At 38.5% G+C, this 21,476-nt stretch overlaps 1 protein-coding gene across 1 annotated transcript in view; it reads left to right on the top strand.

The window, feature by feature from the left end:
- Nucleotides 1-10,367, top strand: part of TPO (thyroid peroxidase) — a 41,449-nt gene extending 31,082 nt beyond the window's left edge. Inside the window, 5 exon segments of the mRNA XM_031052734.2 lie at nucleotides 495-665; nucleotides 2,191-2,428; nucleotides 6,148-6,356; nucleotides 6,953-7,123; nucleotides 10,207-10,367. Coding sequence (XP_030908594.2) covers nucleotides 495-665; nucleotides 2,191-2,428; nucleotides 6,148-6,356; nucleotides 6,953-7,123; nucleotides 10,207-10,367 — 950 coding nt within the window.
- The last annotated feature ends 11,109 nt before the right edge of the window (nucleotides 10,368-21,476 follow it).

Raw genomic sequence — 21,476 nt, 5'->3', positions numbered from 1 at the left:
TTTAAAATGTTTGTGGCTTTTTTTCCAGAATATTGTAACTTTTTCAAAGCTACTTATCTTGAATTAAGAATAGGGACATTTATTTTATTGCATCGTTTATTTAAATTGCTTAATGGGTTCCAGAGTACTAACATGAACTGGAATGATTATTCTGAGTTAAGTAGTTGTCTGAATCAGACAACAGTTACTCTCCAGATTAAGCCAGTCTGGCAAAATGACAACATATTGGTGATTGATGATGAAGATATTTAATTTTTTTTTATTATTATATTATCAGATTACAAATTTTCTTTCCGCATGAAGAAGAAAATGGAGCCTTTTCATATCACCATTACTTCTATTTCAACCTGAAAGAGATTTTTCATGTGTTTGAATGTAAAAGCTGTGTGATCAATGTTTAAAAACCATGGAGATATACATGCATTCACGTGTGTTAAGAAAGTTATAATGGTTTATATATATGATGTAATCTTATATTACTTTTGTGTTTAAAGGAGGCTTGGATCCTTTACTAAGGGGTCTTCTAGCACATTCAGCAAAACTGCAGGTGCAAGATCAACTGCTGAATGAGGAGTTAACAGAAAAACTGTTTGTATTGTCCAATAATGGATCACTCGATTTATCATCATTAAATTTACAGCGTGGCCGTGATCATGGACTCCCAGGTCTATTGATTTTTCTTGAATTTTCTTCCAACTGGTAACTAAATTGTAACTGTTTATATTTGGGATGTAATACTAAGCTTTTAAATAATACCTTTGGTAATCAGAGAACTAACTTCAGTCTCTTTTTAAATATAAGTTGATAATATTCTGAACTTCTATAGCAACAAAATTTTCCACAGCATTTGAAATTTAATTAATCTGTTAAATCTGGAATCTAGGACAGTACTAGTGTGTGGACCTGGGTGTGCTCCCTGTAGGTACCTGAGGCTTGTTCTTGCTGGAAGCAGCTCCAGAGGAGTGGGGTTTCTGCCTGCAGCAGCTACTTGCCATCAGTAGGCTGCCCCCAGCCTGTGAGACAGGACAACTTAGACACAACCTCATTGGCTCTTCCAACCATAGGAGGTGTTGAGATGTATCCATGTAGTCTATGTGGTGTACATGTGGTTTACATGTGGTGTAGATGACTTAGTTAGGTGTATACCTCATTTTAAGTAATATTACATATTTGTGCCTGGCTTCTTCACTAATTTAATTACTTCAGTCAGCCCAGGACAAGATTGAGCTAACAGTCAAGTATCATTAGCTCGTCAAGCCATGGGTGTACTAGCTTAGAGGAGGACTGCTGGAGTTTAGTTTAATTTGATTGCAACAGCTGTTAAAAACATACAGTAGGTTTCAGTTCTGTGTGCTTCTGAGAACAGAAGCAGAAACCCTCATGGCAATCAGGGCCTTTTTACTTTTAAAGGTGCCTTGCCCTTCTGCAGATCACTGTTCTGCATGATTAAGAAACAAACATGGCCTGCTCTTCTATTCTTTGAGCCTGACATGTTAGTCAGGAAGAAAGGACTGGCTGATTGTCAAATGGCGTTATGTTTCTGGGTGACAGCCCTCTCCATTTCTCCTGTATGACTCCACAGCTAAGAATACACAAGTTGTTGGCCCTGGACAGTAGAAATGAAGTCTGACTCTGCCTTGAAGTTTAAAGTTCTTGTCTATCAAAGGCTAGAAATGGAGGCTTGATGTCTCAGACCATAAGTTAAAGTTTTGTTGGAATGTTGGGGAGTTTAATTGCGATAACGTAAAAGCAAGTAAAAGAAATCTATTTTCCAGACAGCTGGACATGTGCCCTGGAATGTGATACTGCTTAGTAGATTGCTTTAGTTACTAACTTCGTTCAGGTTATTTCCTGCCCACTCTCATCTAACTCCTGTATACCTACTCTGGAAATCTCAAGACATAGTGCATGTTCCTGGTATCTATTATCATGTTTTCATTACTTAAATATAAGAGAATGGTTTTAAGCTTTTGTTTACCTTCAGGAGAATGATGCAGAAATTCACCCTGTAGTTTCAGATCCTGCCATCATTTCTCTGATCAATTTAACCAATAATAATAGTCCTATTTTTAGACATAAATGCCTATGACTATGGTTAGGGTTGTCAGAATTCAGTGCTTCTAAATTTGTTAATTTCATTTATCATGCTTAACAGTCAACTCTAGTCTTTTTTCCACAAAATGTTTACAGGTTATAATGACTGGCGAGAATTCTGTGGCTTACCAAAACTGGAAACTCACACTGACCTGAATACAGTCATAACCAATCGAAACGTCACTGAAAAAATCATGGAATTGTACCACAATCCTAACAATATTGATGTTTGGCTTGGTGGTCTTGTAGAAGACTTTATTCCAGGTGCTAGAACTGGTCCCCTGTTTGCATGTATAATTGGAAAGCAAATGAAAGCACTAAGGGATGGTGACCGGTGAGTTCATTTGTACTGTTGAAGCATTTGTGTGAAAAAACACAGAAGCAATTGAGATTTTACAGATATTTGAGGACATTTCCCAGAACATAAGACAAAATATGCTTAACAAAAATTATTTCCTGCTGCTTCTACACTTTTATCTTAGTTCCTTCAGTTTTGTTGGGTGAACTTTTGCTTCCTCTTCAGTCTGTGTAAATTTCTATTTTTCTATAGTACTAAAGTGTCCAACTTTGCACTCAAGTGGAAATGCAAGTTGCCACCAGCAATTAATTGTGGCAGGGGCAGCTAACTTCTGTGTGGATGGCTATACTACTGTGCAGCCTTTAACTATCCAGTCCCTGAGGCCTACACTGGACTCAGGAATTGGAAGAACCTAGACATTTTCCATAGCAACCAGAGCAAAGTCAGACAGGATAGGCAAAGAGCTGTAATTCAGGCATCCTAGAGGGAATAATAAAAACACCATGTACCTGTTCTTATGTGAAATGGCACTGCAGAGTTCTCCCAGAATTGCCTCATTGGACACAGCATAGGATGTCCTTTCACCTAACCCTGCACTACCACCACCAGGATCCTGCGCCAGTACAACCCTCCACACCAAGAAGGAAGAAGAAATGAAGCTTCAGTCACAAAGGGGTGCAAGATGCAGTTTATATCTTGATTCTGCTCCTGAAGCAATTATAAAATCAGCTTTTTTTCATTTCCAGCATGTACTTGTGTAATAATTTTGAATCTCAGGGGAAGACTAATTTTAAACTGCTCACACCATGCTAACAGTGGTGTTTTAAGTACATCTGGTCCTCACATTCACCTTTAAACTCCTCTCATAAGTCACTATTGTGGAAAGAAACCATTACGTAAACAAGCATCTGAGGTAGAATTTAAATCTGAACTTTTAAAATGTTAATTAATTAGCTCACAGGAAAAAGCAATGTTACTCATAAAGGTGGTATCTTATTAGCATAAACTGGATAGACAACAAACATTCCACTCAGCTGTGTTAAAAATGCAGTTGAAAGTCTTCTGAATTGTATACTTGGCATTTTTGACCCTATCTGGAGGAGGATAATCTACCAAGGCCCTTCCAATCCTTACTTCCATTATTCTGTGCATTATGACACTACTTATTATTCAGTGTCTTATAATACAACTAGCATTATTTAAACAAGTATAATTTAATACATTATCTCCAAATTGAGAAAAAGAGAAGTCTAGTAATAAAATAATTCCCCAAGTTTCTGCCATAAAGTTTGTGTCAGCTAGCTTAAATATAAAGTGGTACTTTGTTATTAATACTAAAGGAACCAAGAGAAGTTAGTAGTGTGGAACAACATGTTATAGTTGTCACACAGTAGGTTCAAGAATGAAAGTCTGGCATTAATTGCAGTGCCTTGTCTGATACAGTATTATCTACATCTGCCCCAGTAACTCTACATGCTTACTAGATGTGTTAATTGACATGTCAGTAAGTAGAGATTTCAAAACACCTCTTCTAATGTACTTGTTTAAGTCTAGAAGTCAGGACTAAGTGGATTTTTGACTGACTGAACTCCATTCTGATAGACTTAAAATCTTTTGTCAGTCACCTGACAGAACATGAAGGGATTTCTTTTTCCAATGTACTAAGCTCAGGCACTGTCTCAACCTCAGCCAAATCACCTGGAACAAATTGTTTCTGTTCCATGAATCTTGATTTTCTTTTTCTATCTCTTTCTACTCTGAATCATTTTGTGACCTCAGGATTTGCAATAGTTGGGCAAAAATTCTGGAACTGACTTTGTCACTCCGGAATAGGGAAACTTGATCCTCTTTTTTTTCTCTTTAATTTTTTTACTTTAACACTGTAAAATTCACCTGATACAGATCAATCAGAACAACCTTTGCTAGAGTAAAGACTTATTCAATGGGTAGATTAAAAATAATTTTCTACTCAAGACTTCTCAGCAGTGTATATAAAACTGAATTTTGTGAAGAAAGTAGAATAGGTTTTAACGTGCATGGAAGGGGAAATGACAGGCATAGGAGAGCTGAGTGGAGCCAAGTTTTTAAGGGCTTTGGTTATGGGAAAGGGTCTGGGAACAGTCAGTGAAGTTTCAGGATGCTCTGAAGTCTGGACACCATGTGCAAGTGAGGGATAGCAGAAAGACATTTTTCTTTTTTACCTCTCTTCAGCCCTTCCATCTCTCCTGCATTTCTTGTCAAAGTCCTGCGAGGTGTAGGACATTCACTCCATCCCTGGTTCTGTAGACTTCCTCTCCCTGCAGTGTAGGCAAAATGGGACAGGTTTCTCCCCAGACTGTCCTGCTGTAGGTAACCATTTGCCTACAGTTTTTCAAAATTCCCCATCCACTTGCCTTACTTAACTGGTACACTCTTCTTTGGCAGCAGGGTCCATTTTGACTTGAAAAGCCCTCCAGGGCACACTAGAAGCCCTCATGTTGCCCAGAACGGAAGCACAACTATCAGACTTCCCATTTGCATAGAACCATATCATAAAAAACGTAACACACTTCACACATACCAAGTTTACACAGAGTCCACAGTCAAAACTGCTGTTTACTTCTGATCAGAAAAAAAGTAAAACAAAAAAAAAAAACATAGGATTTTCTAGAAACTCCAGCCATATTCCCCGAGTACTATGGACTGCTGAGTCCTGTGTTAAACATTCAGTCAACTTGTACAATGTGAACACATCCATACTCTACTGCTAATAGTCCTAGGACATGTTACCACAAATCCTGTCTAGCATTTGGGAAAATCCTAATTGGCCTGAGTACCACAGGGAACTATCTTAGCATTTTAAGAGTTTAACACTTTTTAATGCACTAATGCATATATGCTGTCAGATTCTCCAGAAATACTATTTTGCCATTCATGACATGTCATGATCCTGTTTATCTTCTCTTTCATTTTTTTTTCTCCCAGTGTTTTTTTTTTCCCATTCCTTTTATCATTAAACATATATACATTTGTTTGTGCACACACAAATATTATATATAATATAACAGATACACCTTGGTAGCACCAACTCATTCTTCTGCTCTGGCACTGCACTCCCAATCTAACAACATGGAAAAAGTAGCTCCTTTCTGTTAAAGCCAGTCCTCTTAGCTTACTTTTTTGTATGATCAAAAGCACAATTGCTGTCTTACAATTTTCTGCTATAATTAATCTGCATATCTAAAGCTTTTTTAGCAAATTAAGAACTCCATATTAAACAGAGGACTGTTCAGCAATCCCTGTTTTCATATGAACCATTCAGTAATAGCATGCAGAATTCAAAAACTGTGGTATGGGGAAATCTATTATAGCTACTCCTGTAATTCTCCTGTAATATATGCTTAAAGCAACTTATTATTGCACACTGAATGCTGGAGCACATAAGATAAAGAACCCAGTTCCAAATTTTCCCTTCAGGATTGTAACTTTTGTGGCCCTGTAACATCAATGAAAATTTTGTAAATGTGACTGATTAATAATTTTAACCATCTGACTTCTTTAACACATCATCTGAATTGGCCAGTAGGTCAGACTTATACTAGCCTATTCGTGTCTTTCAAGCTGGGTATTTAAGTCTGCAGATAGTGGTGTTTACTTTTATTATTTTATTCACCTACATTTGTTGAAATTCTTTTTTTTGGCTTTTTACTTAGGGTATTGTGAAAGTAAGAATAATCAACTCTTTGAATTTGATACTTTCAAAATGTTTCTTCCAGATTTTGGTGGGAAAATGATAATGTTTTCACAGAAGCTCAAAAACATGAACTCAAGAAGCACTCATTGTCCCGCGTGATTTGTGATAATACAGGAATTTCTGAAGTGCCAGAAGATGCTTTTCAACTTGGAAAGTTTCCACAGGATTTTAAGCATTGTGCCAATATACCTGGGATGAATTTAAATGCTTGGAAAGAATTTTATCAGGAAGGTAAAATGGTAATTACCTATCTTTTCTGATGGGAAAGGAGAGTAATTAGACAACTGACCTTGGTTTCGGCAGGTCTTGAATCACTGGTCTGATGCAGATCTTTGGTATTTCTACCACTTAAAAATGAGATCTAGGTCTTTCTCTCCTCCTTTCTCAGTTTCCTCTGTAATAAATATAGTGCTTTTCAACTTCATTCTGATAACATGAATGGGTTGTGAGATACCCAGACATTATGGCAACTGAGTTCTTACATGAAAGAAAATATGTGCACTACATGCCGTTAGTAGATAATAATAATGTTTTTATTATTTGATTTTTTGTTTTATTTTATTATATTTATTTTATTATAATAATTAACATTAATTAATTAAGAAGATAATGCTAACTAAGCCAAACGTGAGGTATTCCTTATAAATTATAATCATTGTATAAATTATTGTCCAGAAATGAGCAATTACATTCTTGATCACCTTAAAGCATATGAGTAATTTAATTTAAATTAATTTGTAGCAGTAATGAAGAATCATGTTGGCCATCATTGTGAGGGTAAAGTCATAATTATTTTGAAGTTTGTAATACAGTCTTTTTATTTGTAGAGGAAATATGTGGAACACCAAAGAGTGTAGAAAATGGTGATTTTGTATACTGTTCAGAAACTGGAAAATCCACAGTGACTTATTCATGTCAATACGGATTTCAGTTACAAGGGAAAGAGCAATTAACCTGCACAAGTAAAGGATGGAACTTTGAGGCTCCTGTTTGTATAGGTATCTTTTTTTTTTGTTGGTTTTGAATTTTCTAAAGCTAAAGTCCAGCACAGCTCATCAGAAGTGAATTCCCTCTTTGTAGTCAACTCCCTCTCTCTTGTAGCCAACTTTCAGGTTTTACAGATACAATAACATGATAATCTGAAGCTCCCCTTGCTCCAGAGTTCCTATCTCAAGTCTCTACCCATCCTGATTCAGCAATCAAGATGATGAAAGAAAAATGCCACTAAAAATTACCTGATCAAGAAAGATTTAGTCTATTAGCAAGCAGTTAGAAGAAAAGGTAGTAAATCAGAATTAGATATTGCTTCCACTTACATGCAATATAAAAGCAAGACAAACAGTGGTCGTCCTGGACAGAGCAGGTGAAAATCAGTAAAAATATATTGTCTTTCAACTTTCATGCACATTTTTGAGGGAATGCATTTCTGTTATTTTAATTATTCTTTTCTCTTTTCCTTTTGCCTTATTTTTACTGTTGAATAGAAAATTATAGGAAGAAAGAGAATATTGCAAATATTTTTTTACAAGGCCTTCACTCTTCACAGCTGTGAAGGATGAATTCTTTCTATTCACATTTTGAAATGTGTGTGCTTTTAATGGTGTGTGTGTATATGTATATATATATATACATATATACACGTACACTCACTGCTCAGCTTTATAAGAGCATCAGCAAACATGAAACCTGAAAAGGCCATATTTAGGAATATATTATGGATGGTGGTAAATTTATTTGAATGCAAGTGCTGCAGCTGATCCACAATAGTCTGCTTATCATTATTTCTGTGACAGCAGAATAGAAGGCTATTCATTCTAATTGTATACCTGGTATGGAAAAAAATCAAATTAAATTTGCAGCTCTTTCTTTTATCTGAATCCTATTTATCTACTGAATTCCACCCACATAAATACCATATAAAGAAATAAAGCTGTTAAATGAATTATAATGAAATCTTTTCAATAGATTAATGCCCTGGCAGAAAACTGAATAAATAAGTTATATGAACGAATCATTCCTTGTCCTAGTTTCTTTTACTATGTTCAGTAATGTAAACAAAAGACTGTATATCTGCTATAGGAAAAGAAGCTGCTGCATATATATTAAATAAACAATGCCTTTATTAAAAGAAAGCCATCAAAACCCACTTATGCAGATGTTACTTGAGTTTTACAGCAGAAAGTACTTTGTTCCATGTATGTCTGTGCAATATGTTCCCATTCTTTTAAATGTTCAGCAAGTTAGGAATAAATCAAGCAATATAATAAGGAGAATAGAGCTTGGCATTTTTGCAGATGGTGTCAAAATTATATACTGCTCTGGAAAAGACAGAGTGGCCTGCTGGCAAAAGCATGGGAATCTGAGAGCTGTTAATTTCTGCTTACTAACTTTAACTTTGACAGAAATAATTTCTATTGATTCAAGAAGTCATTCAGAGCTAGACTATGCTACCTTGTTTATATTGTTATCCTACTCTTGATAGATAGCTCTGTTTATTTTGCTTTAATCAAACACTGCTCTCTCAGAGTTGTAAGGTAGGCTGATAAAATCTGACATGCACTATTTAATGACGGAAAAAAAGTTAGCTAGTTAACCACACTACTATGGATCTACAAAAGCTGAAATAGCATATTTGGATTACAGTGCAGGCAGAGCCTGTGCAGGTTGTCCTTCCCAGATGATGATGAAGCCAATGGGAATTAACCCAAAATGTAGTCTTGAAGGGAGTAATATTTATTCAATCATCTTCATTCAGAATAACTTCCTGCTTCAGAGAGGTGTTATTAGTGTTAGTGTTTCTTAAGTCTAAGATTGTTCCTTAAAAGTTTAATCTTTTGACTGTCCAGGTGATGGCTAGCTTCGGACGCAGATGCTGTTTTGTATTAAAATTAAAGAGAGGATCAGACTAATCCTATTTCCAGTGATAGAATTCCCTAAGTGGTCTGTGTGACAGCACTAAACTAAGTCAGAAAATCGTTCCTACAGGGTCTGTTTCTGATACTGATCAAAAGAACTACTTTGCCTGAAGTAGTAGATCAAACATTGTAGTAGGGAAGGAAAAGAAAGGACTATAACCAAAACCAGAGGATACTGAAAGCTCAGCTTGTTGCCTACAGATGGACTTGCAGTGCTTCCAGGAACATGGGTCAGAGACATTAAATAAGCTGGAAAATACTGTATACAGCCAATGGGAAAATATCTAAAACAGCACTGGATGCTTATCTTTAGGCAACTGAATCCAGGTCTGCAAATAAATATTACACAGAAAGAAAGACGCAGAAATATGGAAAAGACTCAGTTCTTTCCTTCACTGAATACTTTTACTCCTGCACTCCACACTGTTTCCCATCTCATCACATAATCAGAATCTGAGAGTGAAAGGTTTGAATGGCCTCAGGAACAATACGTTTATGTACATTTTCCAATGGATAATTGTTCATCTGCTCAACATTCTGTCAGGATATTGTCATTTCACAGAACTTCTTATGCAGCATCTAGAAACAACTGTCTTTGCAGTGATATCACAGATTACTGTTATAAATTTTGTAACCAAAGCTAATCTGAATCTTTGGTCTTCAGAATCATGCCCAGAAGTATACAAAGCTGTGCCAGTGTTCTTATTTTCAATGTCTCTGTAGAGCACAGTATGGGGAAAGCTTATAGAGGAACTCGAAGTCTTAGTTTATAAACACACAAAATAAGTGTTCTCAAGCTTACAGTTTGCATTTTTGAAAACTGCTAATTGCTCTTTGTAGCTTTTGGTAGATTACAAAAAAAAATCTTCCTTTTTCACATTTTTCAGCTTAAAAAAAAAATAAAACAAAACAAAAAAAAAAAACCCCAGCCAGCCAACCAAATAAACAAAAAAAAAAATAAAAACCCTCACAAATAAACCCCCAAACAAGCCCTACACCCCTCAAACAATCCCTCTCTTTGAATAGTAACAATGAGGTTCTTTTTGTCAGTATCTCTGTGTCATTGAAAGCATACATTTCATTTCTGTGCAAGGTGTGTATGATAAGGTGTTAATCCCTCTCTGTAATTTGTAATGACTATTGATCCCTGTGTATTCATTTTGCAGACATCAATGAATGTGAAAATAAAATTAATCCACCATGCTCTCCTTCTGCTAAATGCATTAACACTAAAGGCAGCTATAAGTGTCTCCGTACTGATCCTTACAAGCTGGCAGAAGATGGAAGAACATGCATTGGTAATGCTTGTGAACCTACTGTCCATTAAAACATTCTCTATTCTGTTTTATAATGCTGTGAAATTATAAAATTGAGATTTATTGAAAGTTGTTAACACACGTAAAAAACTACACAGTCATGGACATAAAGATACAGTCAGACAATTCTGTAAAGTAAATGAAGGTACCAAATAAATAATACAGAAAAAAGAAATAAGCTTTTCATTTTCCATTCCTACCATACACAAACTGCTAAGTATGTCCCCATAGTGCATATGAAGAGAGGGTCAAATCTGTCTCAGTTTGTCCTAGTTAGTATCTAAACTCAGCATCTAAATTTTAATTAAGTTCTGCCTACTACATTGCAAAACTGTTAATACTTTTAGAGTTGGCATAAATTACACATCTCGTTTTTCAGCTTTTCAGCATGTGTGAAAGCTGTATTGTATTTTAAGGTTTAAGTGGGGGGTATGAGTGTAGCTACCCACTGATGCTGAGCAATACCTGTTCTGGGAAGGAGTGCCTAGATCTGTCAAAAGCTCCGTGAAAACCTGCAATCCAAACTCAAGTGGATGGATATCTACTCTACCAAAGTGCCTAAAGGAAAAATAAACAATCTAGAGTGTTCAAATCTTACATATTGAGCGCTGCATGCCATGCAATCCTGAATTGGTTGAATCTCACTGATGGAACATTTCTTGTTTCTTGTTTCAAATACTTTGGTTACGACATGTGGGATTACTCTGACCTTTGTTATTAATTGCACAAAGAAAACACAAGAGGATAATTCCCCGGAAAAAAAGAAAATAATAATTTTGTAAACAGACAGATGTCTTCATGAATATGATGCACATCCAGTCAGTTTTCCAGTTGTGGTTCAGTACCACATGATCGTATCACTCATGATACCTCATCCCTCAAACAAAGCCTTAAATGAGTACATGTGAGTTCACCTAAGGCCCAGGAGTGAAGGACAGTGGGAAACTGCATTAACACAACTGCAGTTATCATCCCTTTAGGCAGGCAGGGTAACCTAGAGTACATCACACAGGAACTTGTCCAGGTGGGCCTTGAATATCTCCAACTTAGGAGACTTCACAACCCCCCTGGACAACCTGTTCCAGTGCTCTGACACTCTTACAGTAAAGAAGTTCTTCCTGATGTTAACGTGGAACCTCCTGTGCTCCAGTTTACACCCATTACCCCTTGTCCTATCACTGGATATCACTGAAAAAAACTTCCTTTAGACCTCAGTTGCTAGAAGAGTTTGTCATCTCTATGGACCCATCATTGCATGCTACACTAAGATTTGGGCTTTGGGGTGTCTAGTCAGTCATAATAGTTTCTGGTATGTAACACACATTGCTTCCTCTTACAGCTTAAAGCTATGGAAGGAAATGTCCATTGACAAATTACTGCCAAAATTTGAAAAGTGATTACCTTGGTCTCCCTTGCCTTCTTTTACAGAAATAGTGAGATTTGCTTTACAGTATCTGTGTCATAATGGCATTTTAAACTGGTTGGTCAATTTGAAATTACCATCAACTCTTTAAGTTACTGCAAAGTATCAGCCATTACTATTAGAATTTATATTGACAAACTTTTAAAAGACATCACCCTCTTCTTAGATTCAAGAACACAATTGCAGCTATTCTTTACATCATTACCTCTTTACCTCCTCACTAGGAGCCTCTACCCAAATACCATGTGTGAGAGGCAATGTTTGAAGATGAAATCTTCTAAAAAAGTGGTGTCTGAGGGATACACACTGAAGGATTAATGCTAAGCCCAAGTTTCAGTGTTATCATTATGTGAACTGTTACCCAGGTAACATTCCTAGGAAAAAAGGAGGAGGAATGAGAATGTGTGCAGTTATGAGCCTATGACCTCACTGGGATCACAGAAACGTGGTGGGATAGGTCACACAGCTGAAAGATCATCTGGGAAAAAGAGGGTGGAGCATGTTGCACTTTTTGTGAAAGAGGAGAATTATGTGGGGCTCTGCTTTGGAATGGGTCAGGAGTCAGTGGAGAAGTTACAGGTCAAGATCAATGAGCAGAGCAATATGGCTGCTGTAGTAGAGGTGTGTGCTATGGACTTTCTTCACAGGAGCAAGTATATAAGACCTACTTCAGACAACTGGAGGAACCCTCAAAGTCATAGACCCTTGTCCTTATGGGGAACTTTAGCCACTCTTCAACCTGGAATGACAACACAGCAAGGCACAAGTAATCTGGAAGATTTCTGGAAAGCCCTGACAGATTCCTGACCCAGGTGATTAGGAAGATACCTATGAAAGGTGTCCTGTGTAACCTGGTACATACAAATGGAAGAATCATAGAACTGTTGAGTTCTGAAAGGACCTCTGGATGTCATCTTGCCCAATCCCTCCTCCTCAGGGCCATCTAAAGACAGTTGACCAGGACCATGTCCAGACAGCTTTAGAATATCTCCAAGGATGGGGACACCACAATCTCTTTGGACAAAGCCCAGTGCTCAGTCACTTTTTCAGTAACAAATGTTTCCTGATGCTCATATGACACCTCCTGTATATCATATTGTTCCCATTATGTCTTGTCCTGCCACAGGGCACCGGCTCCATCCTCTATGCACCATTCTTTCAGGCATTTAAGCACATTTATAAGGTTGCCCCCGAACCTTCTCTTCTCAAGGCTAACCAGTCCCAAACCTTTCAGCCTTACCTCATAGGACAGATGCACTCTTCATAGTCCTCACTGAACTCATTCCAGTATCCCCATGCTTCTTTTTCACTGAGGAGCCAAGAACTGCGTACAGGACTCCAGATGATGCCTCACCAGTGCAGAGTAGAGGGGAAGGATGACGTTTCCCAGAGTGCTGGCAATATTTTGCTTAATGAACCCTAACATAACATTAGCTGTCTTTTCATCAAGGTGGTTCATGTTAGCTTGGTGTCCACAAGGACTTACATGTCGTTTTCTGACAAGCTGCTTTCCAGCTAGTCATCCACTAGCATATACGGATGCATGAGTTATTTTCTCCCCAAATGCAGGAGTTTACACTTCCCCTTGCTGAACTTCGTAAAGTGCCTGTCAGAAAATTTCTTCAGCCTTTTGAGGTCCCTCTGGATGGCAGCTTGACTATTCTGGCATATCAGCCATTTCTCTCAGTTTTGTTTCATCTACAAACTCTGCCCCATCATCCGGAGTGTTAAGATGTTAAACAGAACTGGACCCACTATTGACCCCCTGGGGTACACTGCTAGTTTCTGATCTCCTATTAGACTGTTCCACAGGTTGCCATGCTCTGAGCCTGTTAGATGAGGGAAGTGAAGTGGATATGTTCTACCTAGACTTTGGTAAGTTTTTTGACACTGTCTCCTATAAGTTCCTCATAGACAAACCGTTAATGTATGGGTCAGAGGAGCAAAGAGTAGGTGGACTGTAAACTGGCTGAGCAGCTAGGCACAATGGACTGACACAGTGGCACAAAGTCCAGTTGGAGGCAAGTCACTGGTGATGTATCCAAGCAGCGATGCTGAGGCCAATTCTGTTTAGCTTCTCTGTTAATGACCTGGAGGATGGGCAAAGAAAATCCTCAGTAGTTCATACATGATACGAAACTGGGAAGAGTGGTTGGTGTGCGAGACAGAAGTGCTTCCATTTGGAAGGATAACGACAATCTGGAGAATTAAATAGACAGGAACCTCATAAAGTTCAAGGAGGTGCAAAAATCTTGTACCTGGGGAGGAACAACCCCAGGCACTCCTGAATGCTGGGGAATGAGTACCCAGAAAGCAGCTTGTCAGAAATGGATCTGTCAGTGAACACCAAGTTGGACAAAAGCCAGCAATGTTCTCCTGAAGCTAACAAGGCCAAAAGCATCCTAGGCTGCATTAGGAAGAGCATGGCCAGTAGGTCAAGAGAGGTGATCAACACTGGTGAGGCACAGCAGACTGATGATTGCTGTGTTCAATTCTGAGTATTGCAGGACAAGAAAGGTATGGAATTACTAATTTGAGCTGAGTGAAGAACAATGAAAACAATGAAGGGGCTAGAGATTCTTTCATATGAGCAGTCCTTCAGAGAGCTGGGACTGTTCAGCCTGAAGAACAGAAGGCTTGGGGAGGGTCATGCCAATATGTATAAATGCCTGCTGAAAGGGAATTAAAATACAGACAGACCTCTCTCAGTAGTGCCCACTGACAGGAAAAGCGTCAAGGGGCACCAACTAAAAAAGATATCAAAACCCAAACAAACAAAAAATGTTTTACTGTGAATGTGGTCAAGCATTAGAATAGGTTTACCAGAGAGGTTGTGGAGTCCATTCTTGGAGGTACTCAGAACCTGACTGGATGTGGTCCTGGGCAATCTGCTGTAGCCGGTCCTGCTTAAACAAGGGCATCTGACTAGTTGATCTCTAAAGGTCCCTACCAACCTCAATGATTCTCTGATTTGGTAATTAGGTATAGAGAAAAGGAACATGTTTCTAGCAGTTTTTTACATGGCAAACTGTGATTCTTAACATGCTCATGTCATTTCTCATATTGCTTCCACTGAGAAAGAAGTAGTTAATTAGCTGCTTGACAGTAGATTGCTCCCAAAGATATTTCTATTAATGAGTGAAAGGAGAATGTTACCAACAGTCAACTGTGTTCTGGTTTGTTTAATTTCCCTATTAAAACCAATTAAAAATTGCATAAAATAATCTTTCTGGTTTTTTATGTGAGCTGATAAAGTAAGTTTTTATCAAGGTTGGTTTGTTGGTCGTTTTGCATTTTTAAAGACATCATTCATAAGGCCCAACAGATTTCATTGTATATTTAGACTGAGGTTTTGAGCCTTGGTAAAAAAGGCGGTGCAATACTTCTAAATCGACATATTGATTATGATAAATGAGCAACTGAAGTTTAGCAGTAATAAGATTTTGGGGATCTGAAGTATAGAGTGATTTAAAATTATGAGAGCATATTGTGAACTCAAAACTAAAGTGCTCTTAACATTCTGAAGAGCTCTGTTAATGTTAACTATTCAAAACTGCAAATCAATATAACTTTCAATCCTATTTTTATTGAGGGAATCCATCAGTAGGCTCATGCTTTCTTTTCTAAGGTTGGGTAATGTTTCTGATGGGAAACTTGTATAGGGTAAATTTACTCAGAAAGTGAATTCATTTTGTTGCCTCAAATCTAAGTTGCTCAGCTCTTTGGCCCATGTGTAATTGTGTAATTGTTAGAAGTAAAACACCAAAAGAGTCCCTTCTTTCCATCTATACATACTCTAACCAGGAGAAGATGACTGCCATGTTGACCCACAGGGAAGATACCTTTGAAAAATATGATAAATGTATAATAGATAAAAAACTTGAAAAATCTGTATTAATAATACTTTCAACAGGTAACATTGTTTATGTGATTGATGGATGAGGATTATCTAAAGTGCTCATGGAAAACTTCTGTCTAATTTAATTAGTAAAACAGTTTCAAGTTTACTTTTTAATTTACATGAAAAATCCACCCAGTGGGTTAAATTCCTGGAACTTCAATGGGGCAGTAAAATGAGAATACATTATGCATTAAAAGGATAAGAACCTATTGTGTGAGTGCCCTCAGTCTTCCTTCTGTTCATGTTGTGGACAAAAGCTGAATATTGGGCTTTTATCTGGTAAATGTAGTAAAGGTTTAATTTTATCATTAAAGGTGTCACAATGTAGTCCAAAGGGATTGACACAAAGAAATTAATGGGTTTTAAACTAAAGATCAGTATAAGAAACCATGAGGAAGTCTCAGAATTTCTGTAGTTTTGGTGACCAGATTAGTATTACCTCCAACACTGCTTACTTCAGCAAATTTCAAACTGGGAAGAATCTCATTCATTTTTATCATGCTGTTTCCCACAGCGCCAATTACCTGACTGTTTCAACATAAATATTCATATATACCAAATCCCTGTCTTACATTTTAAGGATATAAAGTCCAACTCAGTAAAAAGTGGAGTTACTTCACTGGTAAATTCTCCTTTTTTTTTTTTTTTTCTGAATCCCATTAGTCTCAATATTACAGAAACCTTGTGCTGTAAATACCTGGGTTTCTTCCCACTCAGGAAGAAACTGTTCAATTCAGCTGTTGTTAATAACTGATGATATTGCATTTACTGTTATTTCAGTGCATTTCTTCCTGTGCCTTTGGCTTTGAGATTATACTGCATCTATTTCCGTTTCTCTTTAGATTTTTTTGCTTTTTAATATTGTAACTGGAGAAGCGGTCATAAATCTTTGCCATAACTAGTTTAACCAGTCTGTATGGTATAAATGAATAAAATCCAAATAATTTAACTCCCATTGCCTTGATAAGAGAAAAACTCCCACTAAGGAATTTTCCATAACTGTTAATCCCACAGATCATCTAACCTGAGAGAATACGCAGATTCCGTTAGCTCCTTTTGACAAAAAAGAAACTTAGATAGGCAGCAGATTTGTCACTAACTCAATCTAGGGGAAATACTGAGCATAAGTGTCTACTTGAGTTTTGATATTTTTCTTGTTCTTCTACCTAGGTACTTGTATGAGTCTGAGTCAGAACCTATTACCTCTATTGTTTTATAAATATGCACCTGTTCCTCATTCATTTAATTCTTTAGAAACACTTTAGACAGAAGATAAAAGAAAAGATATGGATATAAGAAATGGGATGAGAAAAATCACAAAATAGTCATGAGAAAATTATGATCTTCTTCTGTAGTACACAAACTCGATCTTTCTAAGGAAACACTATACACCTTTATTTTGAAATTTGAAACTATTGTCTAGGTACTATAGTTACCGTGTGTTGCACCCATCTGTCAGCCTGACCCAGTCCCAAGGAAGATGTGTTGCCTACCAGGGGCACGGATCAGGGATGTTGCGGAGAGGCTGCCAGCTCTAGTAAGTCTCACTGATTATTACCCACTTCTAGTTGTCCATGTGGGTGCTAGTGAAATAAACAGCAGTAGCCCAGAGAACATAAAGATGGACTACAGAGCCCTGGGGGTGGTGGTTAGGGGCTCTGGAGCTCATATTGTCATTTTGTCAATTCTCCAAGATAAAGTGAGGGCCTTAAAAAGGCCAGGAAGATTTGCCAGGTTAATAAATGGTTAGAAGGGTGGTGCCATAGTCAGGGTATTTAGAACATGGGACACAATTTAGGAGGCCAGGTCTCCTGGAGGCTGGTGGAGGTGGTCTAACAATGAAGGGAAGAGCAGTTTTGGTGGGAAGCTTGCCAGGATGGTCAAGAAAGCGTTAAACTAGATGTGTTCGGAGAGAGGGGCATCATTCCATCCCAACACACCCAGTAAATTGCCAACACCTATAATAAATGCTCAGAGCAATGGAGAGATATTCCAGTCACTCCAGCCAATAAGACAGCTTCATTTGGAGCTCGGCTCAGATGCAACTATACAAACGCCCGTAGCATGGGGAACAAACAAGATGAATTAGAGATGTGGGCACATATACGGGGATATGATATAACATCACAGAAATATGACTGGAGTGTTGGAATGGAAGGTTACAGGCTGTTAAGAAAAGACAGGCCCGGCAGACAGGTAGAGGGAGTTGCTGTTTATGTGAGGGATAGGCTGGAGATTATGGAACTCTGTCTGGGGACAGGTTTGCAGTTAACAGAGAGTTTGTGGGTCAGGGTTAAAGGGAGAACAATGATGGGAGACATTACTGTGGGGATGTGTTACAGACCCCCTGATCAAGAAGAACCTGTGGATGAAGAACTCTACAGAGAGAAAGGAACAGCCTCACGCTCACAGGCCCTTGTTCTCATGGGGGACTTTAACCACCCTGGAACAACGATACAGCCCCGCACAAGCAATCCAGGAGGTTTCTCGATTGTGTGGAAGACAACTTCCTTCTGCAAGTAATAGAGGAGCCGACAAGGAGAGGTGCCCTGCTTGACCTCGTGCTCACCAACAGGGAAGGGATGATTTGAAATGTGACTCTCCAGGGCAGCCTTGATTGTAGCGATCATGAGATGATCGAATTCGAGATCCTCAGGACAGTGAAAAGAGAGTGCAGCAAGCTCACTGCCCTGGACTTCAAGAGAGCAGACTTTGGCCTCTTCAGGAACCTGCTTAGCAAGGTTCCATGGGATATAGCCCTAGAGGGCAGGAGGGCTCAAGACTGTTGGTTGATATTCAAGGATCACCTGTTACAAGCTCAGGAGTGTTGCATCCCAATTAGAAGGAAGTGCAGCAGGAGGGGCACGAGACCTCCTTGGATGGATAAGGAGCTGCTGAGAAAAATTCATAAGAAAAAAGAGGCTTATAAAAGGTGGAAGCAAGGATGGGAAGCCTGCGATGAATACAGGGATGTTGTCCCAGGAGCTAGGGACCAGGTTAGAAAAGCTAAGGCCCAGTTAGAATTAAACTTCACTAAGGATGTGAAAGATAACAGAAGGGGAGCAAATAAAAGACAGACTAGGGAAAATGTGAGCCCTCTCCAGAAGCTATCAGGAGAACTGGCTACACAGGATTTGGAGAAGGCTGAGGTTCTGAATGACTTCTTTGCCTTAGTCTTCACTGGTAAATGTTCTGACCACACCACACAAGTCTTGGAGGACAGATGCAGGGACTGTGAGAATGAAGACCTTGGGCCCACTGTAGGAGAGGATCTGGTTCAAGACCATCTTAAGAACCTGAATGTACACAAGTCCATAGGACCTGATGAAATTCATCTGTGGGTCCTGAAGGAGCTGGCAAATGAAGTTGCTAAGCCACTGGCCATCATATTTGAAAAATCACGGCAGTCAGGTGAAGTTCATTACAACTGGAAAAAGGGAAAGAGATTTTCCTGGGAGGCATGCTAAGGCACGTGAAGAACAACAAGGTGCTTGGTGACAGCCATCATGGCTCCACTGACAGGAAATCCTGCCTGACCAATTTGGTGGCCTTCTATGATGAAGCTATGGAACTAATGAACAGGAGTAGAGCAGTTGATGTCATCTACCTGGACTTGTGCACAAAGTGTTCAACACTGTCCCTCATGAAATCCTTGTCTCTAAATTGAAGACACTAATTTGACAGGTAGACCACTGGGTGGATAAATAACTGTCTGGCTGGTCACACAAAGAGTTGTGATCAATGGCTCAATGTCCAGCTGGAGACCAGTAACGAGTGGTGCCCCTCAGGGATTGGTGTTGGGACCAGTCTTGTTCAACATCTTTGTCGTTGACATGGACAATGGGATTGAGTGTGCCCTCAGCAAGTTTGCTGATGACACCAAGCTGTGTGGTTCGGTTGATATGCTGGAGGGAAGGAATGCCATCCAGAGGGACCTTGACATGCTTGTGAGATAAAGTCCTACACGTGGGTGGAACAATCCCAGGCACAACTGGGATTGGGCAGAGAAGAGATTCAGAGCAGCCCTGCAGAAAAGAACTTGGGGGTCTTGGTCGATGAGAAAATGAACATGAGCCAGCTTCAGTGTGTGCTCACAGCCCAGAAAGCCAGCTGTATCCTGGTCGAAGGAGGTGATCTTGTCCATCTACTATGCTCTCATGAGTCCTCGATTGGAGTATTGTGTGCAGTTCTGGTGTCCTCAACATAAAAAAGGACATGGAACTGTTGGAACAAGTCCAGAGGAGGGCAATGAAGATGATCAGGGGACTGAAGCACCTCCCATATGAGAACAGGCTGAGAAAATTGTAGTTATTCAGCTTGGAGAAGAGAAGGCTGCGTGGAAACCTCATAGCAGCCTTCCAGCATCTGAAGGGGGCCTATAAGGATGCTGGGGAGGGTCTATTCATTAGGGACTGTAATGACGGGACAAGGGGCAATGGGTGGAAACTTAAACAGGGGAAGTTTAGATCAGGTGTAAGAAAGAAGTTCTTTACTGTGAGTGCGATGAGGCGCTGAAATGGGTTACCCAAGCAAGTTGTGAATGCTCCATCCCGGGCACTGTTCAAGTCCAGGTTGGACAGAGCCTTGGGTGATATGGTTTAGTGTGAGGTGTCCTTGCCCACAGCAGGAGGGTTGGAAATAGATGATTTTAGGGTTCTTTCCAACCCTAACTATTCTATATTTCTATTATTCTATGTATGGCTATTTATACGGCTTACTTTTTATTTTTGCATATGCTGGAAGACTTCCTAAACACTCTTTAGTTTTCATCATTTTAATAGTCATCATGATCATTTTTTTTTCTTACAATACTGAGTCGAAGAGTACTACACCACTTGTAAGTTTAACCAACATTTATTTTCTTTATCTACATATGCAGACTTTTCCTCCAGGTAGAATTTCTTGATGTAGTCAACTTTTCCAACATAGTTGATTCTATGATTCTATGAAAACTAAAGTATGTCAGAATTTAATATTGGTGAAAATGAGTTTATAGCTTAACCTATATTAATTCATCTTTTCAGTATGCAGGTATTTTTAAATTTTATTAGAATGAGCTATCTTTTAGATCGCACTTTACTCCAGCACTAAAGAATTTTGTTTCAGGACTCCTTACAGTCATTCAACTCAAAATGCTGTCATTGACGTATTAATTTTAGTTGGCTTTAATTTTTTGTTCTGAATTTTATGACAGTGACAGATTGTAACCTTTGGACAAACGTTCTTAACTTTCTGCATGCTTTTAGTTCATATCAAAAAAACATAAATCCTGAAAATGATGCTTCTTTAAACTTTTCTGGAATTATAATATAGGACCAGCTTTCTTTGCTGTGCTGCAAAATGCAGGATGCTGTAAGTAGTGACTCATCACAGTGTGTGCTTTAGTCTGCAAAGTCACTCAGTACTCTCAACACCTCACCCTGCAGGAGTGGTAAAACCAGGTGGTTTGAAGTGACAAAAAATACGACTTTTTACACTTCTGTCAAAACTAAGAAAATGATGCCTTTATTTGAGATTTTGCTATGAGAGCTCTAGATTCCATGCTATTCAGATATTTTAAAATAATCTTTGGTATTCTGTTTATGGGTTTGTTTTTTTATTTTCAAGTAGATAGATTCGTGTGCTTGTATATTTAACTGGGAAACTAAGATAAATACTAGTCTGTATTCAGGGGAAGGTAAAGAGAGTACATTGAAGAAAAAAATTGCAGCACTTCAAATTGTGTACTAAACTCAAACCACAGTTTTATTCCACTAATGACAGAAATGTGTAACAGCAAAGATACTTGCTTGAGTT

Source organism: Melopsittacus undulatus, chromosome 3 (assembly GCF_012275295.1).
Source record: "Melopsittacus undulatus isolate bMelUnd1 chromosome 3, bMelUnd1.mat.Z, whole genome shotgun sequence".
Lineage (NCBI taxonomy): Eukaryota > Metazoa > Chordata > Aves > Psittaciformes > Psittaculidae > Melopsittacus > Melopsittacus undulatus.
The sequence above is the reverse complement of the archived record's forward strand: the minus strand, read 5'-3'. Positions and strand labels throughout refer to the sequence as shown.